The sequence below is a fragment of the Patagioenas fasciata genome, chromosome 3, assembly GCF_037038585.1.
Source record: "Patagioenas fasciata isolate bPatFas1 chromosome 3, bPatFas1.hap1, whole genome shotgun sequence".
In the NCBI taxonomy this organism is placed as follows: Eukaryota; Metazoa; Chordata; class Aves; order Columbiformes; family Columbidae; genus Patagioenas; species Patagioenas fasciata.
Genome location: NC_092522.1, coordinates 87,572,925 through 87,598,678, shown reverse-complemented (window position 1 = coordinate 87,598,678; position 25,754 = coordinate 87,572,925). Strand labels below are relative to the sequence as shown.

The 25,754-nt window shown below is 36.8% G+C and overlaps 1 protein-coding gene across 4 annotated transcripts in view; it reads right to left on the bottom strand.

The window, feature by feature from the left end:
• Positions 1-25,754, bottom strand: part of RNGTT (RNA guanylyltransferase and 5'-phosphatase) — a 182,290-nt gene that overhangs the window by 124,198 nt on the left and 32,338 nt on the right. For all 4 annotated transcript variants that reach the window (XM_071806780.1, XM_065834828.2, XM_071806779.1 and 1 more), the window contains exons 9-10: positions 7,631-7,766; positions 765-836 (exon numbers count right to left, since the gene is read on the bottom strand). In XM_071806780.1, coding sequence (XP_071662881.1) covers positions 765-836; positions 7,631-7,766 — 208 coding nt within the window. The remainder of the gene's footprint in view (positions 1-764; positions 837-7,630; positions 7,767-25,754) is intronic.

Here is a 25,754-nt window from a genome sequence, read left to right as displayed (position 1 = left end):
CAGTAGAAGACTCTGCCATAAAACCTCTGAGTAACTTCAAATTCCACATATACCATTACTTTTTGGGGAAAAAACAGAAGAAATTTTTAAAAATCCATAAAAGATAACATACAAGAGCCCTTTCATACCATTCAAACCTTTAGCATACTTGAAAGCTGCTTTAAAGAAAAAACGTTTCTCATTTTCTGTACTGTCTAACAGCTCTTACTTGTGACCACAAAGACTTTCTTCCCAGCTGTCAACAAAGGCTGCTCCTTTTCCACAGCTTCCACAATATTTTTCTTTATTACATATTTTCCCTACAGCCAGTGTAAACAGGAGAGCCTGCTGCTGAGGGCTTAACAAAGGACCGGTTGCCTGGTTTCAAAGCGAAATTTGAGAAAGAGGTGATGGAGCAGCCTAACAAGGAGCACTGTGATGATCTGGTAACAAATACACCACTTACAGCCTAACTTCTCCCTTCTCTCTCAATTTCACTGCCTAAGGAGTTCAAACATGCTCTAGGAATGGGAAATTTTCCAGCAGTGTTTAGCTGACTGTTTCAAACCACCACCTTTTCCTGAGCAGGTAGAAATAAATCAATGTCTATTATAAGGCCGCTTTCAATCTTAATTCTGATGCATTGCTTATTATTGAGTTACACAATACCCAAATGCTTTTTGGTGTTTAAATTTATCCTGAAGCTTGTACTTATACAAATAAGATTAAAATAGAAACGAGAATCAATAACTAATGATAAAAACAATAAAACTGGAAGTACTTACATTAAACTTAATAATGTCATATATCAAGTACCGAGGGACAACCTGTCCATTAACCTTGTCGATGATCATTTCCTTAAAAGAAAAGAGATTACATTTACATTTATTTCATTAATACAGAAGAATGTCAACACATTTAGTGCACATACCTGTAAGCACAACAAAAATCAAACACTGGCTGTATCTTTATTACAAAAAAGATTTTACAGTAGGTCAAGATGATAAAAATATTATTATGGTCTTAAATGTCTCTCAGGAAGCATTCAATAGGAAGCCAGGAAGCTGTACTGAGGCTCAACATTCTCATCTGCAACATTTGTACATTCGTTTCCTCACAGCTTTCAAAATCACCACCTTTCTTACATGAATAATGAATTTTCAGAAACCTCAGTAAGAACTGTGATCCTAAGTCAACGAAGCACTTTTGGAAGTCTTGCCTACACGAAGAAGTACGACAGCAAGGAAGTAAAGAACAGGCATTAACATCCATTTGCTATGCTCAGGTTGGATCTTTTCCATGTTAACAGCACTTTGGGCAGCAGTGACAACTGGAATTTGCTTGACTGTTACACTGTGACCAAACAGTAGGGTTCCTTCAAATGGAAGCAACACAGATACTATCTATATCACACGAAATTAGTGAACATTCAATATATACTGGTAAAACATCTTGAAAATACATCCATTAGAAGAAAGACTATTAACGATCAACACACAAAGAAACACAAAAGTGTTCCCTGACAAAAATATATACAGCTTACATGCTGGTACTTACATCTGTAACTCAGGTTTCCTATTATATTTATTCGACATAGTTTATTAGTTTGATAAACTAATAAAGAATATTTAATTTCATATAAATTAGTCATGATTGAAAATGGTAACAATTGACCAACTAGTCGATCTTTTTCAGAGTCAAATTTGAAATATTTACTTATCTAAATGCAATCAATCTCCTCCCTGCCCCCCTCACCCCACCCAATTCTTGGCTATTAAGTCAGTTGTATCAGTTAGGGATTTTTTGCTGCCAGTATCAAGTTAAAATTCCAAATTCACACATATGAGATAAAACAGTTGGAAAAAGTAAAAATATTTAACTATAACATGATAAAAAAAAAACAACTGTGAGCTCAAGAGTTATTCCAAAAGAGAACCTTACATCAGCTCAAATTAATTTTGTTTAGGTTGTTTCTTGCTAGGTCAGCAGCATTTTTATGTTTTACATTTTAACTTCTCTTAGAATCCATAACTTCTACAAAGTGAACCCAAACGAGAGTCTCAATGCAAGATTGATTTTCAGTCTGTACACATACCAAGCTTCTTGAGTTGTACATACTATTTAATCACATTCGGCTTTAAAAAATAAGCAAGCTGTTGTAAAAATATTGGGTTTTTTTGTTTTTGTTTTTTTTTTTTTTTTAAAGCAAACACAAAGCGTCAAGCATTTAAAACCAAACTAGAAGATACGAACCTGGTGTTCTCAAAAATCATTGGGAACTATAAGTTGCCTACTTAATATTTTGGAATCTCATTTTCTGTGAACACAACACTGAGATACAGACTGGACTTTCACAGCCAAATGCAGCATTCACAGGTGTTGTGAATAACTACCTAAAGTGACCTTACACACCTTGCTACATCATTAAAAAAAAATTCCATGCCTGAAAAATATTCCTTTGTAACATTACAATATCTTACTCTAAAAACCATCTAGTTACAGGTAACTATAACAAAACGCCACACTGTTACTTTCGAGCATTTAGGTAAGACACCAGTGAGCTACCAAAGGAACAGCAAATGCAGCGCTGCAATGCTTTCATTGACAACAAACTTTATAAATAACTGTCAGAACAGACGGAGTAGGTACGCCCTAAGAATGCATGATGTTCAAATTTGGAAGACTGTGTGAAGATACAATGTGGAGGGGAGGGAAAAAAAAAGGAGAAGTGGAAGGAAAAAAAAAACAACACACAAAACCAAAAAAAAAAAACCACAAAACCACGGAATTCCTGATAATAATGAGGTGAAATGAAGAACAAAGTAAAACTGAAATAAAAGAATGATACCATATTTCTTTAAAGTTTCAGTCACATTAGCAGCTGTAATAAATTTTTAAGATATGCTTAAATGAACATATGCTAAAGGACTCATTTCCTCAGCATACATATTGAGAGCCTCAGCTTTGATGCAAAGGTAGCGTTTCTTTGTAAAACCCTGAAAACATTTCCTATGCCTGGTATTACAAGATTTTATGTTTAGCTTTCAAAAATCTGCATCTCTGGTTACTCAGTTTAATCATAGTATCATTTCAGTTGGAAGAGACTCTCTGGATCAAGTGCAACCATAACCTAACCTAACTCTAGCACTAAACCATGACCCTAAGAACCTCATCTGAACATCTTTTAAACACCTCCAGGGATGGTGACTCCATCACTTCCCTGGGCAGCCTGTTCCAATGCCTGGCAACCCTTTCCATGAAGTTTAAGACAACTTATAAAATACAGCCAAGAGGACCAACAATGATTTTTTTAAACCTTCTCTGGAAGGTCCAGTTTTAACACAAAACTGATTTTACAAATAAACTTTTCCTCTACCTCAGTCACGTATTTTTGACTCTATTACTGGTCAAATTCTCCTTCTTCCTCACATCCTGACTTCTTTTCTTCCTCCCCTGCCTCTGGTTTTCTTCTCACATCCTGACTGAAATCCCAGCTGCCAGAGCAAATAAACAACAGCGCAATACGCCTTAGTGGTAGAGATGACAAATTCCTGCACTGCTCATCTCCATCATGACAACAACGTTCACTGCTCCATTAGTTTCGCCAATACAACTGTTGTAAGGCAAAAGCTTCTAAAGTGATCATAAGAATGATTCAGATTAGAAATACTCTAACACATCATTATTTAACAGTCTGATTTCAGTATCTTCCTTGAAACTATGAGAACTGAAAAAATACTTCAGGGAATAGACCTCAAAGGCAAATTCACAAAAAACGTAGTATTTGAGAAACTGATCACATTCTAACTCACTCACTCTGATCTGAGTAATAAATATAGCCTTAGAGTAGCAGGTTAAGTCATTTTTAGATAACTAAAAAACTTAAACCCAGCAGCACTCACATGACATGATAATAGAACACAAAATCATCCATAAGACACACCTGCATCCATACCTTTCCTTTTATGGACCTCATGTAGAGTTATAGCCACTACTGTGAGTTTCACAATTACCACTGCTAGTAAGCAAGAGTTTTACCTCTTGTGCTCTACTTGTTATTTTAGGTATTAGCTTAACCTGCAGGTCTGTAGCACAAGGTCCAATGGCCAGTTTCTTCCATGTGACCTGGCAAAACTGTGCTGGTGTTAATCTCCTTTTCTTAATCTTCTGGTGACACAGAGCACAGTCTTACAGAGCATTAGAAACAGTAGCTGTGCTAAGAGCTTTTAGCTGGACAAGTACCAAACAAGAAATGCTGGACTGACAGCTCTTGGACTTTTTCTTTTTTCCTGGAATTATCTAGTGAACAACTCAGACTTAAAATAATCCAAAATTCAATCACAAAGCAAAGGATCTCAGTTTACCAGCCACATGCACAATGTATTTTTTGTTGACACAAAGTATGGCATCAGCTCTAATCACACATCTATTTACTGTTCCTTTTCATCCTCTGCCTTCCCTTTGTCCATTTCTCTTCAACACAATTCTAGCCATTGCTGTATTTCAGGAATGGAAAGAGCTTCACTTTGGTTTCAATCTACTTTTTCACAAAGCACCAGCCTTTGCAAACTCAAAAAGTTTTATGTTATGCCATTTCTGACAGAGCTTACAAATAAGTGAGGTCTGTACTGATACAAAAACATCAATCAATCTCAGCCTCCCTCTCCACTTTTGGAGTCCTTGGCCCTCCTAAGACTCCAAGTGTGAACAATAACTTATATATAAAGTAAAATAAAAAAAATATATAATTGTATTAAATTTTCAAGAAGTATTTCAAGCCTAAGAATGCCTCTGCATTTTCTGCTTAACTGTTCTAAAGCTAAGCAGAATGCCAAGAAAGTTCCTGAAAATAACTAATTAGTTTTCTTGCATGACAGCCAAAACACTTGAACAAAAATCTATGCATTCACACAGATAACAGCATGGAAGCAAAACACTTGGCTTCTAAAGGAATACTTCATATTATACTAGTCACCTATAGGTAATATTCAAATTAGCTTTAATGAGCTTTGCAGAAAACGTTCTTCCCTGCCAGGGGAACACCACAACTAAGAGCTGGGGGTGTGTGGAGGGGCTTGCAGGAGACCCCTCATCACCCAGGACATAACTGATCAGAGTCAGAACCAGTTGCAAGTAATTTCAGCCTGAAGTGAACCATACAAGCACTTGAAATTCTCAATGACAACTACGTGAAAGTCTTGCACCAAAAGCCTTAAAGCAAGTTAATAGATCACTTAATTCATGGAAATTGCCTTTATGAAAGTTTTATATACACTGTCATTCTAAACAAAGTTAGAGGAAATTATCGTTTGTATTCTTAACACAAGTAGTTGTTTTGCTGCATGGCACTGATATCTGTTTTGTCTTGCCTTCTTTCTCATATTTTTTAAGATAACCGTAAAGCAATGGAAATTGGGCCATCTCATTCTATACTGTCATTCTCTGAAAGAGAGAAAGCTACTTCAAGGGCAACAAGTATGAAGTCTTTCAACCTGTAATTAAAAAATTAATTTCAACAGACCTGCAGCACTAATTAGCAAAATATGTTAACACAAAAAAGCCAAATTTTCCTTCTCATGGATGGAAAAAAAAAAAAAAAAAGAAAGAAAAAAATCGTGCATATATCCAGAGTAAAAGAACAGTCATGGAAATTATCATTCGGCACCAACATTAAACAAATATTCAATTACAAAGTTAAGCTGTTCTGGTGCTTTTTCATGCTTCACATAATACGCAAAGTTTATTCTCAAACCCGTGGAAAGCAATTTCAGTCGAAAATGAAAAATATTCTATCAACAGTTTGTATTTTTTAACTGACCATACTTCAACAGATTTAGAAAACTGTACTATGAAAAGTATTTATCCATTAAAAGGTATTAGTTTTATCTCATTTACTTCATTCAACCAATACTTGTTCATTTAATGTCATTTTGCTTTCCACTTCCTGAAAAAAAAGGGGGGAGGAAGTCACAGTAAGACTAATTTTCTGTCAATAAAGTGAGATACTGAAATGCACTATAACAGCCAAACTTTTACAGAATAACAAATGAAGTTATAGCTCTTGTCCTGGGTAACTGAGAGAACTTAATTTATTCTTAAGTCACTTAACCTGGGAAACACATCACAGCAGATCAGAGCCCCTCTCCGACGTCCCACAGCCACATTTATGCATATATCTCAATATACCTGCAATCTCGTCTCCCACCATGTGCGTATCAGCCACTCTTACTACATCATCTGTTTTGAAATGCAAATAAAAAAGAGCAGCAGTTTCCCTGTAGAACACCTACCATTGCACCATATGGACACCGTCAAGCCTTTACTTTCTCAAAAGCCTTAGAATAAAAAGAGCAGGGAGAAAAAAAAAAAAAAAAGTACCAGGCTTTTTATCTCAACAGTATGGAACGTAATGTATGTCATTAAGAATATTATTATGTACATCATTAAGAAGCTGAAGAGGCTCCTACCAGACTTGACAGCTCATGCAGCCACTTTCGAGCTGACAGCACGGCTCTTCTTGCATTATGCTCTCAATTTTTCAGTGAAGCAGAGGTGGTGGAAAATATTCCATTATCTGCTCCTCTGTCCTTGAGACAGTACATTGTTCCTTGCAATAATTATCCTCACAGATTCGATTTACACATGCCTCACATGTAAATGTGTATTCAGTATGACAGATCATTGACAGAAGTGACATTTCAAGAAGGATAATGACAGCAAAGGCCTGAGAAAGGAAAGGAAGTCAACAATGACAACGTGGTCTCCCGTATCGGAAAGGTGCATAAGGCCTCAGAAGACTAAACTCGAACATGATCTGAGACATTCAGTACTTCAGCAAGCCAGAATGACAGCAATGTAAAGGGCCTGCAATGCTACTGCAACATGATAAGAAACTGCATTTGTCTACAAGGATAGATATTTAGTATAAGAGTTAATGAAGTTGTTTTGCTCATCTGAAATAGGAAGGTCAATAAAGGAATAATCTCTTCTTGAGGCTACTGTTCTGAAAAGTTTACCAAGAATACTCCAGGCCAGTCTCCTATCAAGAAACACAGATGTCTGACACTTCATTTTAGAACTAGCTTACAAAGTTCATTAGCAAGTTTACATAATTTAAATTAGCATGACAACTTGGAAATGTTTTAATCATAAACAAAGGTAAGTAAACCATTTCTAAATCACAGTTGACAATTGGGATGAGCTGAAAATAAAGGTGACAGAAGCAAAGATATCAATTCACAAAAGTCTATCAAAAGATTGTGAAAATTTTATCAAGTTTTCAAAATATTTACAATAACTGGGTTGAATTTACTATGTTTACAGTATCAAAATACAAAGCTGTAAGAAGAGATCAGGGTCTGCATTATTTCTTTAGATTCTGTTTGAGCATTTTCTCGTATTTAGAGTACGTCACCTCAATACTCTGATTTATTTCAAAGACAAACAGCTCCCCCCAGAGCAGTCACCATTGCTATTCTGTAAATAAGAAATGACTTATGAAGCACAATCTCCACATTCAACCAGCAACTGAATCTATATTACTCCTGAAATCCCATGATTTGCTGATCCAGGCCTAAAAACTTGGCCCTGTGTCTAAACATAAACAAACGGCACTGAAATTGTTACAATAATTATACAGTATTCTCCTTACCCCATCCAGAAGAGTGTTTGTTAGATGTGTGCGAAGGTCTTTGCGAAACGGAAATTCCAGGTTAGATACATGAAAAATCGAGTTGTCTCTATCAACCATATAAACTTCATTCTTGCCATCGATCAGCATCATGTACCTGCAAAGGCAACGTTAAAGTATTAATATTTAAAGGCATATCCTCTAAATCTCTACTAGATCAATTTATTTTAAGCACTAAAAAAGAGCAAGCATGACAGACGTTACAAAAAAGCATGGGAGATGGAACTCTTTACAGTTAAAAATTTAAACCTATTATGTCAGAAAAGCAGTTTATTTAGTTCAATGCAATTACCACCAAGAAAATATTTCAAAGAGGGGAGTTCAGAATAGATATAGATGATATAGATTATATAGCTATATACATATAGAAGATCTAGATTATATAGATTATATATACAGATTATATAAATTATATAGATATATATAGATGATATAGATATATAGATATAAAAGAATGTTGCTGTGTCCAGACAAAATGATGCGTGGAAATCTATTAAAAATAAGAGAGGTTTTAATGCTGTAAGAAACACGTGGCTAATTCAGCTAGATTCAGCTAAAAGATCTTTCACTCAAGTTTTCCCTTTCTTAAGTGGACTAGAACTTTGCCTGGTGTAAATCTGCAGAGTTTTATTCAAAAGAAACACCCTTCCTATCTATCACTGGTTATCTAACACTGCAGTATTGCAAAGTCCCAGCCAACTATCGAGCCACTTTTCATTAAAACACTGATAAATTTAGGCAAGGTAAATTGCTCTCACATTACACACAATGAAAACCTCAAAGCTTACTACACTGTCACGAGCAAACTGTGAGTTTGGTTCAGTTGCAGAGATCTAAATTTTCTAACCATTTCTTTACATTATGACAGTACTTGAGACACCAAATCATCAGTTTAGACCTCTCCGTGCTAAGCCCACAGAAGACTGTTCTACAGAGGTAACATCCTCTATACACAAAAAAAAAGAGGATTGAACAAGTAGAAAGGAAAAAAAAAAAGTAAAAAAAGCTAAAAAACACAGGAGGTGCTAAACAGCATGATAGCTGTAACACACCTGAGTTACCTCTGTAAAGTTTTGTTTGATCTTTGCAACACGAGAACTAACGCAGAGTTTTGGGAAGAATAACAAGGCAGCTACACAGACAAAGGTTTGCAGCAGCCTAGGAGAGCACACCTGACTGCCGAACAGAAACTGGAGACATTTCAGCAGAAACTAGTATCAAAAGCCAGATGACAAGTCCACATCCTGGCAGTGAATGAGAATAAAGGTGCTGAGCATCTATCACAAGCAGCTGAGAGTGAAGACTGGCATTTTGAATCTGACATAGTAAAGGAAGACAAACTGTTGTCAGGCTCAGAAGGTGGGCAAAGCAAAAAAGACCAGAAAAAGTGCTTTTTTTTGGAATCAACAAGATGTGATTGCACTTAGTAAGACCAGTGAAAAGAACAATATAGTTATCAAGATGTGATTGAATGATCGGACAGGAATCACCATGGCCTAATAGCACTGTAAAAAATAAGCGTATGAAAAACAAAGCCGATGTGAAGACTCTAAAGTCAGGCCAAGTTCGGTGTCCCAGTCAAACCTGAGTTAAGTCAGCTTTACTAATTACCACGTGAGCTGCTGTAATTGAACTTATGCCTGATCATGCCACAACTGATCCTTTCATTTCACCTTGCACACAGATGTGCTGAAAGCACAACTGTTATTATAGAAGTTCTACTGAGAAAAGTGAAAATCACAGACACCAAATAAGAGAGGAAAATAGGAGCATTACCAATTGTCAAGATAGTTCAATGGTTCTAAAAGTTCACAACATTTAATGTTCTCATATAGCCTCTGATATAAATAGGGAAGGGGCAGAGCTTCCCACAGCAACTAATTCGTTTGGATTGCAGTGCAGTTTCTTTGACAGTACAAAATACGGAAATACTTGACTAAAAGTAAAAGATTATAGGAGTTTCACCATCCATACCAGAATATTTTGAAAGCAAGCAAGCACATTTTGACGACAAAGTTCAGCAAAAAACTTTTCATACTTTTAGAAGGTTTTGAACATATGCATTGCGGGGAAAAAAAAAAAAAAACCACAGTACTTTTCATAATTCATACATCTCTGCTTGGGAAGTCCTGGTTATAAAGAAACTACAAGCTATCAGTACTCTTTTTTAAAATTCACCTTTCCTCTCGCAAGTAATGCTCACAGGATCTCTGCTGTCATAACAAAGCAGGAAGCATCCCCCAGAAACCCTGTGGGCAAATGGTCCACACAGGCAGCTTGTCCTGCTGTTTCCATGGATCCTGCCTCCATAAATCAGGAGATCTGACCACAGGAGCACAGCACCACACCTGCAGTTGTACTACTGAAAGCATTTCTTTAAGCTACGATCGTAACTTACTATAGATCAGCTCAACTAGGGTTTTTCCACACACAGGAGCGTGGAAAGATGTTACATACCAGCAGGGGAAAAATATAGGAGCAGAAAGCCTAAAGTCAGGGAAGGGGGGAGTAGATGAAATCAACGCAACGTTAGGAGAGCTGAAAGCTGCACATGAGAAGCTTTACCAAAAAAAAAAGTAATTCAATATACGTTTAACGAGATAACTTGGCACCAGTTCTTCATAAGTAAGAATAATCTACAAAAAACATTCGTTTCTCAAACCATGTAAATTTATTTAAAACTAAAACTAATTATAAAGAGCATGTTGTGTTTTTCTCAAAAATAAAAGAAACCACGAAGAGGGAAGAAGTGTGTAACAGAAAAAAAATGTGCACTATATACTTTCAATTTTATAAGTAAGCCTAATTGTCCATCTCTGCACTTCTACATTCAATGCTGTTTGAAGTCTATGCTTTCATTGTAACTTGCTTCAATGAGAAAACAGCATCTAATGCTTCAAGAAACCACTCTACCACCTTCTCTAGATCTTTCACTCAAAACAAAATCTATGTAAATTTTCTGAAGAGTTGGTAGCTGGACAGTCCACCTACCACTAGTGGTGAGATTCCTTCTCTTCCAAGCCACAGCACTAACGTTACACCACTTCTCCCATGATTTTTCTATCTTCTTAAAATTTGTCACTGTCGCCTGTTCATACCACAAATTCTAAATGATAGGGACACCAGTAGGTCTTACAACTGCATGCAAAAACTTCCAATCAAACATCACCAGGAATTACAATTACAATTACCTCAGAGAGCTACTGAGAAAGAGTATGTGCTTACTTTGAAGACAAAAAAAAATTAGTCTCAGGACAAAAAGTGACCTTAATGTAGACTCATTTGTCCTGAGTTTCCAGACAATATGTTTGCCTAACTAACTTAGAAGCTGAACAAGTTCTCTGCATGAGAAAGATGTTAGACTGACCCAAATATGTCTCTTTTAAAAGGGTTTTGTTTGTTCGTGTTTTTTAAGCTGAAAGCCTGAATACACCTCCAACCCTCAGTTTAATAAACTAGAGAAAAAAAACTCTGAATGTGAAACAACAGAATTTGTCAAAATTCCAACTATTACCAATTTGTTCAGGGATGGATTGACATCCAGAAGTGTTCTATGAGTAGCTGATGATTCAAAACATACAAGAAGCTAAAGAGATGTGCAACCATGCCAAGGTTTTTCTGAAACCTTAATTAATGAGGGGGTTTGATTGGCTGGTTAGGTGGGGTTTCTTTTGTTTGTTTGCTCCTTTTACTCAAAAAGCATAACTTATGTGCTTAACATGAGGCATTATGTCTTCTCCAGATGACACTTCAAGCTTTCTTGAAGAAATCTTGTAGACTGTGATTATGTGACTGCTGATCAGTACATTTATGAATATTACTTGGATGTGACCTTATCAGTTATATTTTAAGAAGTCAATTAAGGTATTAACAGCATAAGCACTTACCCCAGACTAGAGAAAGCACTTCTGGACAACACCACATAGGCAAAGAAAGAAGAACGGTGATTTCTCAAACACATTCAATAGGATCTAAAACAGCACATAGGAGCTTGACTGTCATTCACGGTATCGTACACTGTGAACACTGCTTGCTATTACAGCTGTACATTTATTACTAATTATCTCTATTGTGTCAGCACCCAAAAGTTCCAATTAGTAGCCAGGCCGCATTGTATTAGATTCTGTGCAAGCACACAAGATGACATGGTCCCGTATCAGATGGCTCAATCTGAATTTAAAACGAGACAAGGGAATAAAAGAGCAAGAGTGAAGCAGCAATAAAAGCAATCACAGAACTGCTCATTCACCTTTGATAACTATACACGAAAAGGGAGAATCAGGTTTGAGCGACAAACATCATCTCTCCAAACCATCAACCCAGCCACTACCAACTTGCCAGTTCCCATTGCAACAAAAGTTCTGACCAGCGAGTTGAAGAAAAAAGGGTCGCAGTGTCCACACAGATTAATCTCACAAGCAGATAAAATATCTGGTCATAGAAATGTTAAAATCTAAAGTTTCATTAGAAGCTACTTTTCATTCACTTCTGGTCCTGAGGCAAGTTCTCTTATTAATTCTAATTGGACATTAGTATTAACATGATAATTCAGGAAATAGGATGAAAATTTCATTATCAAAGAGTTACAGCTCCTGGCATTAGACAAGCAGATCTCCAAATCACCTACCAGAGTATTAATAACTTTAATCTTTACACTTCAAAAAATGTCAACCACCAAATACAATCTTGAAAAGTTTTCTCGTCAGAAATCAATTATTTTTAGCACACTCAAATAAAGGCAACTGTTTCAAAGGCTTAGTTGCCTCTGCACATATCCTTTGATGCAGTCTACATCAGCTGGGTCCAAAACAGATGCTAGAAGAATGATTTTATTAAACTTCCACGTTTAGTTGGTTTTGTTGGGGGTGGGGGAGAAGGGTTGTTTGTGATTTTGGGCAGTTTTGGGAGGTTTTTGGTTGGTTAGTTGTTTTTTGAGTTTTTTTGTTTGTTTGTTTGTTTGTTGGTTTGTTTTGGTTTTTTTACACGATTCTGAAGCTGGCTTGAGCTACACTGAAAATGATAGGATAAAAACTGAAGTTTCTCCTTCATGTGGACGTTTAGTATTTTCACCATTAAATTTGAATGTATGTTTTAGGACAATATTGTTTAAGGCAAAATAAGGCAAATTACTTGGTCTCCCTCAACCTACAGCCATTCAGAGTCAGGAACAAGAACAGAACTGTGTCTTGCAAGCTCCCAATCCAATTCTACACCCACCAAAGCATGTGGCCTCTGTCCTCTTTCCCAGCTCATTAGGATCCACAAAATTGGCTCTGAAAGTACTCGCCGACCCAGCACCTCTCATTCAGCACAGTCCTTGCCAACATACATTTACTGGCAAACTGATCTCCTAGAAGTTCACAGAAGTTTTGCCACTAAATTCGCTTTTATTACGCGACTTACCTGTGTTTAACTTATTCCCCTCAGCCAAATTCCCAGCAACTATCCTAGCAATAAGGTTACACAGGTGAATTTTGTACTTTACAGGAGTTTTAAAACCTTAAGTGTAATAAAAATACAGCACAATTTCATCAAACTTTTAGACCACATCTTCTGGGTTTGAGTTCAACACAAAATTAATTTTCTGAAAAAAATCTGCAAATAGCAAGTGGATTAGAAATATTTTTTTAAAGGAAGATTAAAAATTCAGCTCGTGTAGGAGCTTTCTTTGCCCCAGAGTATTCTTTAGATGAGTTATATCAAAGAAGATTATTTATTTCGACACAGTATTGCCGTTGTCGCTTTTTGTTTCCTTTTTAAATATGCTTCTGTCTATATTATCACATCAAAAAATGCAAAATATAAGAAATTCCATCATCAACTCTCAGCGCAAAATACACAGCAGCTCTCCATTCCCAGGGGAGTTCATTACACAGCCTAGAATTCAGTCTTGTGAAAGCGCTGCCCTCCCACGCAAATAAGCATTACCCAACTCAGAATAGCAATTAGCAGCACTAATATGTTCGCTGATGTAGAAGCGACAACAAAATCCTGTTGCAGATACCATTCTCAATTTCTTAATTTCCTTCTATGATCGGCAACACTTCAAAATCATGAGTGTGTCGCCACCCATGATCGACCACCTACGATGAGGTCAAGCCGCTTTAGCACTTTGCTTTGGACCCTGCCACTGCCCCCCGGCAAGACAGCATCGACTCCTGGCCACAGGAGAAAGGGCTGGCAGAATGAAAATTAATGACTGCCCTCTATCTGTTGACCATAGGAGACCATCTATCTGTGTCACTAAGCTGCTGCGGTGCCATGTCCTGGCCTGAATCCAGACTGTGCTGGATCTAGAGTAACAGTTTAAATTAGACGAGTTTGAAGTTGGCTTTTGGCAGATGGAGCAACACACCCAAAGTCCGGATACATGGGGCAGGCTCAGCTTGGTTTCTTCTCTTCTGTTAGTTGCGGTTGGCAATGGTCGCTGCTTTAAACTCTGTCTCCTGACGGATGACAAAGCCTGGATACAGGGACACTAACACACGAAGTTATGTGAAGACTCATAATATTATTTTCAGTGTGTGAACAAAAGGAAACCAATGTCTTTTTAATCGGAACACTTGACAGCTCTGACACAAATACCATTTTCAAACTTGTACCCGTATTTTCATTTGCACAAGTGCATAGCGTACCAGCCATCAAGAAACATTGCTACACATTGGCAGCTGTAGAATTATCTATTTGAATTGATAACCCAAATATTAAATAAAATTTTTAAAAAACACACACACAGGCCTTTGGAAGTTAACCTGCTCTGAATATACCTTCATATACCTTCACACCTGAGTATACACTTCATATTTCTCTCACATACTTCTAGGTTAAATTATGCTATCAACAGTCTGCACAGTATTTTAAATCAAAAATAACCCTTAGATTCTGACTGACATTCATTTCCAATTAACAGCTTCCAGCTCCAATATTTCTTATTCATGACCTTGCATTTTCTACAACTAAATATACTTACAGTTTAATTATTCTGCTCCTCAGTGAAATCAGTGGCTTGTCTCCCTCACTGGTTTGTCAGAACATACTCGGTTTCTGTTTCAAAATTCTTAATGACAATATAAAATTAATATCCAGGTTCTCCACTTGTGGCTTTTGATATATTTTCTTCCGAAACCATCCACTGCCATTTTCTTTCAATCCATTCTGTACCTATCTTACCATTCTAGCAATCTTCATTAGCCTCAGTCTCTACAATAAACCAAAATTTTGTCAAAGTCCAGAAGCATGAGATCTACCGCTAGTCTTGTGTCAAAAAAAATATCTTGCCATTATGTGCTAAACAAACTCCTACCAAAATGGTCGAACTCACAAGAAATGTCATTCCTCATCTATACTGAAGACTCTCTTCCTCAGTCCTTCTGATTCCATTAACTACTTCCCTTGACTTATCCAAATCTGTCATTCTAGAAAGACAGAACAGCACAATATTGATCTATTTTTACCTCTCATTACAATCATAATATTCTAAATTTAAAGCTAAGCCTTTTTATAAATGACCCAAACTTACCCTCTACAATCAAGATTTATTTTTTCCCCTGAATATTAAAATATGGTGTTCCCAGGCTGCTGTTTAGTAAGCAAATGTTATCTCATGTATCCCCACTTATTTTCAGAAGCATCTGGATTTGTCACTAGTGAAAATTCTCCATCAATTCTCTACCCTCAAAAGAAGGTAGAATTCAGCTTCTGATTAATTTCATAATTGTAAGGTGTCTGCTTTAGGGTGAAATTAATAGTTCCCAAGGCTTCAATAGCTGTGTTGGCTAAACTCATATTACGCCAATGGAGATTTAGACACTCAACTTGCATTAGATGTTAAAGTGTGTGTGCTCGTAGTGACAGCTCTGATCAGGCTGAGTATCTGCAGCAGATTCAGCAATAACCCAGAAGTTTACCTTAACAAACCTGTTGTGATTTTTTGAAAACCTGAACTCCGTAACACTTTTTTATCCTTCAGCTATTATGAAAATGTTATCCCTCCAATTCTGTTTTGCATTTTTCCTAAACAATGAGTGCTTTCCGGTGCTCATGTTACAGTCAAGAAAATTATCCTCGCATATCTGCCAAGTCAATGTCTAATTTCCTGGAAATTAGAAGTTTCCCAATATTCAGCTTCATGTTCTGAATCACTTGTTCAAACTACCATTGCCCTGACTTGATGCTAGTACGGAAAAAAAATATTTGTCTTACTGATCACCTCATATAGCACACTGCAAGGGCTATGCTTCATTTTGATATTCATAGAGTCATTTTGGCGGGATAAGACGTCTAAGATCATCAAGCCCAACCAAAAACCTAACACTGACAAGTGCACCACTAAACCATGTCCCTGTGCGCCACATTTACATGTCTTTTAAATATCTCCAGGTATTGATGAACTGATATTCATCAGCTAATCCTGCTTATGTGAGACCACAGAACTTAATTTCCACAAAATTTGTTAAGGTGGTATTCCCTGCATATTTGCACTTTGTGCAAATAAGCACTGTAGGATAACAGATACCCCACAGCTTATACAGAAATTCAGCCTCCATCATCTTTAGTATTCCTCAGTCTCCTCCACTGCTATACCACTCAGCAATAAATTCTTACTATTATTACTGTCTGCCACCACTTTCCTTTCAAATCTGAATGCAGGTTTCCCTTTTCATTTGCTCCCCTTGACAACCCAAGGTCCACGGAAGATTTTTTTCCTGAGTGTTATGATCCTGAAAATCATCAGAAGGGAGGCAGTGAACCTGCAGATGACAACATTTACTACAGAAATCTTCAGAAACTACAGTAACAAACATCACAGGGAGAGATACAACTACACCTGCCCACCTTACAAGCTTCTTAAATTAACTCTGTCAGCTGAAAAAGTTGACAGTGCAGCTACTTTTTAGAAATCAGTGAGAGCACAGAAATGCGTCTACAGTCAAAAAAACTCCAGCAAATAAATCATTAGGTCACATAACTAATAGGATGGTGCATAATACAGAATTACTGTTGCATCATTATACAAATGATTGGTATCCCCTCGCCTGGGACACCGTGTGCACCAGCATTAGTCGGCGAGTCAGTTTTTGAATAAAGGAGATAACAGAAATACTATGGAGCACGGAAAAACAGGCAAGAAGTGTAGAAACTGCTACCATTTCTCCTAATAAAGTATCATAGTTTAGACAGAGTTCAAATTTTAGTTTTTCCTGGTTTATAAATCAAGGATAAAGATGCCTAATTAATTTAACAGATGGCAAATTCAAAACTAATGTAAAATTACTTTTTCTATCCAAAGTATTATTAGAATGTGAAACACTGCAACAGAGCTGGCAAAACCAAGAATTTAGCAAGGTTAAAAAAGACTATCCAGTCACAGTGTTTTTCTTGACTGCTTTCCAGGGTTTTAATTAAGTTAGAGTGCTGTCGGGGTTTTGCATCGTTATTTCTAAAAGGATATTAAATGTTATAGGTTAAATTTGAAGTCATCTTGTTATCATTATTTGACCTACAACAAAGGGTAAATTAACACACATATTACAGCACTACATATTGAGGAGTTCTTATAGTGCATTATGTCATTTCTGGAACAAAAGAAGAATTGTTAACTAACTAGAAAAGATGTGACCCAATAATAGAATCTGCATATTAAGAGATTTATTTTAAATACTACATTCTCTTTGTTTCACCCAAATTTTAATGATGCTAAGCAGTGTAGTACCTATTAAAGTACATTTCTACATTAGAGGGAGGAACTCTATTGGAAAACAACTGTACAGTATAATGTTCTGATTACTTTTTTTAAAAGCTATAAGATTAATGGAACAAATTATATCTCAAGCTTGACTGAACTATTTAATTTTCTTATAATTTATTTCCTTATTATTTATTGCAGATATTGAGCTCCAAGCTTCCTTAAACTTGTCTGACTTCATCCTTCCTCTACAAATTTTAGTCTGAAAACATCTTGGAGATTTAGAGTGAAATTCATGCCTGAAGCAATGGACCAATAGAAAACAAAAACACAGAGTTACACAACAGCATAAGAAAGAAAAACAAATGAATTTAGCATCGGATGACAAGTAGTTTCATTCCTCCTTTAACCAAGCAAGAGAACCATAACACCTCTCATTAACTTTGAAGTGACTCACGCCAGAACGTGTGCTGGGTCACTTCTGAGCACATCACAGGCACAAGCCACAGAAGGGAACGGCCACTTACGCTCACAGACTAGAAGCTCAGCTCCAAGGAAAAGTGCTGCCCTAGGTATTTGCATAGTTAAACTTTATAAACTGAATGTCATTCTTCCCTGAATAAGATTAAGGCATTACACTTCCTGGATGTACTCATAATCCCCCCGAGAGAATCAGTAGCACAGGACACACAGTTCCACCATCCAAAGTGATCTGGTAGAAAGAAAAATAAATAAACAAACCAGTAATTATTGATAGTTGTCGCTTGAACATCAGGTACACTCAGAGGCACACCATTTATCTTGATCTAATTAGAACATTTTAGGGCTATAGTTGAAGATGCCAAGATTAGTATTCATAGCACAAGCTACATAATAAGCATTTTAATGCATTAACTATTTATAAATAAACAAAAGAGCTTGCTTAGAAGACAATCTGTCCAAATATTCAAATAGTTATATATGAATAATCAGTTAAGTAGTACTTTTCAAAGAGCTCAGAATTGTGACCGTAAAACTTCGTGAGCTGTCAAATGCTTCAGAACTGTGAAGCATCAAGCCTGCTGCTTCACAAAACAGAGCTACTCTATGGTATCACATCAGCAGTGCTCCTCAACCACTTAAGGAAGGGATAGAAAAAAACCCACCTTCCTTCTGCCTCTTCTTTTCAGCCCTGACATTGTTGCAGGCACATATAAATGAGAAACCACAACTTTGAGTAAGAATGTCTCTTCAGCCATTCAAGTCAATTTGGATCCAGATTGAGGAGACATGTTCTGTCACACCTACTCATTCATTCCTCTATATTGACTGAAGTATTTAAAAACAGACTTCGGGAGATGCAGAAGCAGCAAAGTGATCTGGATGCACCTTATTAATAAATCAATACATACATACATAAATACATCATCACTACCACCACTGCCCAAAAAGTACCCCAAACCATCCACTTCAAATGCAACATTAAGATTAAAAAAAAAAAAAACACAACAATTTCAACCTAACCAAACAGCTGTGAAACTAACACATCTGGCAATATACATCTCTACTTTAAAAAATACTGCCTTGTGGGAACATCTTAGGAGTAACAATATTTATATCAAATAGTTCCAGACATCAGCCTAGCACCTTATGGCATCCTGTGCTGCCTCGATTGACCTAGAGTCTCTCAATCAAGAGAGACCTCTCCTGGTTCATCATCGATGCAGTTAAACAGAACCAATGAGTTACCTGGTGACACCCATGAACCTGGCTACCAAAATCTGACAATTCCTCTCCTGCTGCAAGATCACCAGAAAGCCTAGGCATCCTCTCATTCCCTGTACAAGAGGTAAAAAAGAGAAAAGGACAACATGCCCTTTGACAACACGTCAATGTGTGGAGATGACGAGGCCACCTTGTCCTGGAGGTTCTTCAACCTGGGCTGGAACATCTTTACCTTGAGACAGGAGACACACTAAATACGCTGAAAGTGCCCTAAATCTTACCACAATTTATCAAAGTTTTATTTTTGCACGCTCAAATAAAAATTCAAGCATGCAATATTTATGGCTCCTAATGCTGTGGGAAACAGGTTGGTATCAGGCTTGTAATCCTAAATTCACTGCCCAACATAACTATAAGGGATAGTTATTAAGATGTAGAGTGAGCGAAGACCTACATCCCAGCTTTCCGGTCTCAAAACAAATCATTCCTGCCTCCCCATCCCATCTTATCACTAGAAAAGCAGTTTATACATCATAATCCAGAATCATATATACATGAGCTTTATATACTTTTGCAGAAGGTTGACATTATGTTGTCATTACACATTTAAAAGCTAAACTATAGCTTCCTAACAATGGATTAGTATTTGTAGTCTATAAAAGCTATTTATAGCTTTCAACCTTGATGAAGGGGGGGGAGGGCTTTATTACAACCACTGAAATAACTTTTACAACTTAAATTTCCAGACAAAATATAAGCTACCTTCAATTAAGTATATTATCCAAAAGAAACTCAGTGAAAAAAATCAGTGGATTCCAGACTCATCCTAAACGAAGGTTCTTCCAACTGTAGAAACAGAACTACAGAACTAGTTTAAAAATGGGTGAGCTTGTTTTCTCTTAAAGAACTAGTTAAAATCATGATAAAGACCATGAGGGACTACACTGTTTGCATAAACAGAAACTGCATCTCCCCCCTTCCAGACCTTAAAAATGAAGCATGCAACAAAACATTGCAGAGTTAGGAATAAGGGAATAGCAGCAGTCACTTTACCCTTTTAACTAAAGTTTTTGTTCCAAGTCTTCTCTTTAAATGCCATTCCACTTTCATCATATCACAGGAATAATAGAAAAACCCTTGCAACTACTACTTTGAGATATTCAAGGAAAATAATAACAAATGTCTGAAAAGTAATCATCCTACACACACGAACGAGGTATAATTAGCACTCAACAGTCGAGTCTTTGTCCATTACTAATAGTTACATAAGCATATGCTTTGAATAAAGCCCATTTAACTTGGAATGAAATCACTTGAGTAAAGCCCAGTTGTTCACAAAACCCATCACTCCTACAAAAATATTAATTTGGTTCTGAAAAGTCTGCTCAGTACATGTCCAAGCTCCTGAATAATTCTGTCCTTTAGAATTTCAGACTACAGAAACATGTCGCAACGAAAGAGAAAGGGATACACAGCATTACCAACCAATGGTGCAAAACTGATAAATATTTAAGTCTATCTCTTAAGATAAGTGGAGAGAGGAAGTAGGGAAAGGAAAAGAAAGAATGGTTTAGAAGTGTCCAAATGATTCTCATGTGGGTTCTTCACTCCATCGTATTATTAGGAGGCAAATACTCCTTCCTGACCCCAAGACCATAAACATGTATAATCCTAACCATGACTAAATGACAAGACACTAAAAACACAATATATAACAATTCACCTATCTGCTATCCATCTAGAGTCAGAAAGAAAGGTGCCCAGAAAGTGGGGATTCACACCTTGAGAAAAGCTCTTTACTCACAAATTCTTTCCAGTGAATAACAGCCCTAAACTTCCCTGTTAGCACCATTTCTGAAGCCATCTATCAAATCTCAGCATCCTATATTTTTGTCCCCCTCCTCTAAATTAGGGAAGAATACATTATCAAGTCGTGTAAACTTCCATTTCGAGCATTTTCCAATACGGGGCACAAAATTCCACATCCATGAGAATCTGGTCACGTCATTTGTACCAATCAGGAGAAAGGGAAAAAAAAAAAAAAAACATAAATACATAAATAAATAATCAATCTATGGCTTCTTTCTCATTCCCAACCAAGTCATCTTCAAGTTCAACTCCACATTAAGGGCGATGAAGCTCATGAGGGGTCTGGAGCACAAGTCTGATGAGGGGCGGCTGAGGGAACTGGAGCTGTTTAGCCTGGAGAAAAGGAGGCTTAGGAGAGACCTTATTGCTGTCTACAACTGCCCAGGGAAATGGTTGAATCACCATCCCTGGAGGTGTTTAAAAGATGCATAGATGAGGATCTTCGGGACATGGTTTAGTGCCAGTGTTAACAGTTAGACTCAATGATCAAGAGAGTCTCTTCCAAACAAAATTATTCTATGATTAATACCTTTGATTCCAGGAAACAAACTTTCCCTTCTCTACATCTCTGCTCATGACAAGCCAGTGTCCTGGTTTTGTTAAAAACAAGTTTCTCTTTTAGTGAATTTGCCTGTCAGCTAAAGCCTTCATGTTAGCTGCATTTTCCTGGAGAACCCAACACATGTTTTGGTTAAACCTACCAATGGAATGCAAACTTATTGATAAGCACGGATGGACATCTCGCGAGAGGGGCAATGAGAAACTGATGTCCGAGAGACTGACCAACGGTGTATAACATTCCATTCACGTGAATACTTCATATAAAAGTGGGAGATCACGAGGATCTCGTCCCTTTTTGCCCTTTTTTCCTTTTTTTCTCCTCATGGCTGACATTAGGAGAGGACCTTGCTGGTTGTCCCTGCGAACTGAGGCCTAGTGACAGACTGAATCCAGCTCCGGTTGGCTGCAGAGTCTAATCCAGGACTTTGGGTGCTGGCTCTGCAGTTGCTGAGACTTACAAGATTGGTTTTGTATACTTTGTATTATTTTCTCTATTCTTATTAGTAGCATTAGTAAAACATCTTTAACTTTTCCAACTCTCTTCTCTCTGTCCTTCTTTCCCTCCCGATCGCCTGTCCTGAGTGGGAAGGGGGGAGAGGGAGGGGCAAAAGGGGGAAGTTGGGGGGAGAGGAGGTTAACAATACATCTGCCAGGGTTTGATTGTCACCCCGCAACCTTAACCCTCGACAGCCAGTCTCTTATTCTTAATAATGAGTTGTCAAGTGCATAGCTTTGGGTTTTAATTGGATTAGTACTACTCTCCAATCTTCTCTGTCCTTCTTGATTCTAGTTATTATCCCAACTTTCTCTCTAACCTCCTTCTGTCTCTCAGAGATAATAGTTTTTCCATGAACCCATTCAACTACCTCTTCTTTAATCCTTTTCAGACGGGCTATTATTTTTCTTCCTTGCCACCTAATTCTGGGCTAGTATCTTTTACCTCTTAATTTCTAAAACAAAATCTGTTTCTCAGTTTTCTCAATTTTTTTAGAGTTGTTCTTCAGCAATGATCACTTTTTCACAAGTTACTCTTGCTGTGAATGACTTTTGGGTCACTTTTCATATTAAGTATCTGCAATTTCTCAGCTATGCATGTGAGCTTCACTTCATCATCTAAAGTATCAAAGAACAGGGAAAGAAAAAAGTATTTAGCCATGCAGATTCGGGGAGAAACTTTTACCTCATCTTCATTACATTTTGACAACATGCATGAAAAGTTATCTTAAGTCACACTCAGTAGACTTCCTCCAGGTAATGGTCACATGTATATTTCTGAAGAGGCTGCAACTGCCAATAATTTTAAAGATAGTAACAAAACAACACAAAAAAGACATTTTCTTCTATTTGTACAAAAAAGCTAAACTAAAGAAACCTGGGAATCTATCACAAGTTAGATAACACAGTAACTCACATACTTTGGATAAATAAATTATCACACAGCTAAGTGTAGCTACTATTTTTGTTTTGCATTATGATACCAACAAAACAAGAATTGTTTAGGCAAAAGGCCTTTTTTCTAAAATGTAATTTGTTAATCATTAAAAAAAAAGTAACTAACTGCAGACACGTTCCTAACTATTTTGTTACAAGCACCTTTCAAACAATTAGCAGCAATTCAGAGAGCTGCTTTACATTCTGTATCTACTTGTCTGCATTTAGGTACCCACCAGCCATCAAATTTGCATGAATATTCTTCAAATATAATAGCCTTTGGCAAGAACTTTCTGTTCTGTATTTTTTTTAAATAGCTGCTTTACCATAATTGAACAGTCACAGTATTATGATCATATTTACTCATTTTTACTAAAACTGCACGTGCACAGATATGAAAATGTAGGAAAATAACTTAAATCCCTTAATAGCGTGCATTTAGTTCTGGTCATAATTTACCATCATAAAACCTCATCCTGTTTGATTGTTTTAATTTGAATTATTTCACAGACATTTTAAAGATTTTTATTATTCGTAGTGCTAACAGTCTTTTTTTAAAAAGTGGTGTCTCATTACTTTACCACCCCACTTCTGTCTGAACATTCAGCTCCACTCATTAGAACAAACATCTGCTACAAACACTATTAATGGGAGACATGTCAGGGGATACAGCAAGCCGCTAACCACCTGTGTTAATCACTTTACAGTACAACGTTGATAACAGAGAGTCGTACAGTATGCCCTGAGCATATTGTTACAATTACCTTATCCAGATAGCAACTACTACTTCGGAAACACAGCACTACAAAATTGGATCCATTTGTAAAGCCGTACATACCTCGTAGCTACTGTTAACATACAACGTACTTCATCTCAACAAAGCCAAAAGGCATGATTTTAGTAGTGGGGAATTTGCCTTTTGGATTTCTGTGCTTTAAGAATAGATTAGCATTAAAATTATTTTTAAGACACCAGAGGTGTGACAACTGTTCCAATAAGTATACAGGATGGAATTGACACCAAACCACTCAGAATAGCTGCAGGCTTAAGTGTTTGGTTTTTTTTAATAATAATAATTTAAACCAATATGATTTTAGAGGTGTTTTTCCCCAAAATGGTGTGAGTTGCATATAACATTTCCATACACACAAATGACTGACACAAAGGAAATATTTTTCCAGAGAAAGGCAATGCTAAACGAGCTTCAAAACTCTTTTAATTTCAAGTTAATTTGTCTAAACCTGAGATGCAAATGTACACATCTTTACACAAACAGGTGCTTCTAAACAGGAGGGGAGAAGTACTTGTTGACACTGTATTTTCCTTTGGAGAGAACATGTTCCAGAAGGAAACCTCATGGTGCTCAGGGAAAAAGGGCTCTGGAAACATGGCAGGGAACAAGCAAGGCCATGGTGGAGACACAAATTCTGTGAATCAGGACAGACTAAGCAAGGGCAAGTCAAAAGATTCTGAACTTAGGGCTCCAGAATGGGGGAGGATGAGTTCTGACCCAAATCAGACTCAGAACCTACACATTTACAAAAGCATGTAAGACACTACTTCAGCAGATTTCCCCAAAATAATTTTCAGCATCGTTGTCAAATAACTAATCAATTTCATATCATTTAGTCAATGCAAGATGAGAAATAATGCTCTTTCATCCAGGAAAATTCATTTAAAAAAAAATATGAGTAGAAAAATATAACAATTTCTTAAAAGCAAGAAAACACACACACTGTTCTACCACTGAACAACAAAAACCCCAACAACAACATGGTTCTTAAACCAGACGGGTGGAAGTCCAGCTCCAGTTGAAATCTAGGAATAGCAGATGCCTTTGGAGAAAAGTTCAAGTCCTCCATGAAATTACTGACACTACATCTTAGTTAAGACAATCTACAAATACAGGCTTCAGCCGCAAAACCTCTAGAGGAAACTACTGCTGCAGGAATAAAATGCAGATATTTAACAATGGTGAAATTTAAGAATTCTGACTGAGACTATTGCTATTAACTGAGATGAGAGTGCTTTATTTAAGTGAGAAAATATAATACAAATTAGTTAAGCATGTGCTTTTCCCATCAGGTCCCATCAGGTCAATGAAACAGCAGTGCTTTTTTAAGCAAAGAGAGAGAACAAAACAAAACAAAAAAGTATGCAAGGCAAATAATACTGTAATAGGCAAACCCTAGACTGCTGCACCTAAACCACACTTAACAGAATAGCTTTTGAAATATCTGATGACAGCGGTTTCATCTCCGGATAAAGCAAGCAGGGGATCCATAAATGGATCTCCACTAACTGATGTCTTAATATTAAACTCAGGAAGGTCACGCCTGTCAACACACGCATTCAGAATAATTAATGAAAATCTGTTTAATTGCATGTGGAGTCTGGATTGTTGGAGAACAACAAAATAATTAGAAGCATGTCCAATGTAAAAACTGCCAGAGTCATTTTTCATCGTTGATTAGGGTAGCTATCATGCACAGTGTCTAAATGTCCAAATAATAGCTCAGTTTTCATCTTTAATCTCTCCTTCACAACATGCCTTCAGCTAAATTTCATTAACACTGGATCTTTGTAGCACCATTTTCTTCTCTAAAGGTACCTATCAGTCTGTGTATCTCCATAATCAACTACTAGCTGTTATGTTTTTGAGAACATTTAAAAGAACTATTTCGTTCTCTCAGTTTAATTCTTTATCCATTCTGTTTCATCACCATTCTAGAACTCTGAAAACACAGAACAGAATGTTGAAAATACTGAAAATTCCTACAAGAAATTACACGTATACTTTCATTTCTTTCACAAAAGGTGGTCTCCCAGATGCAC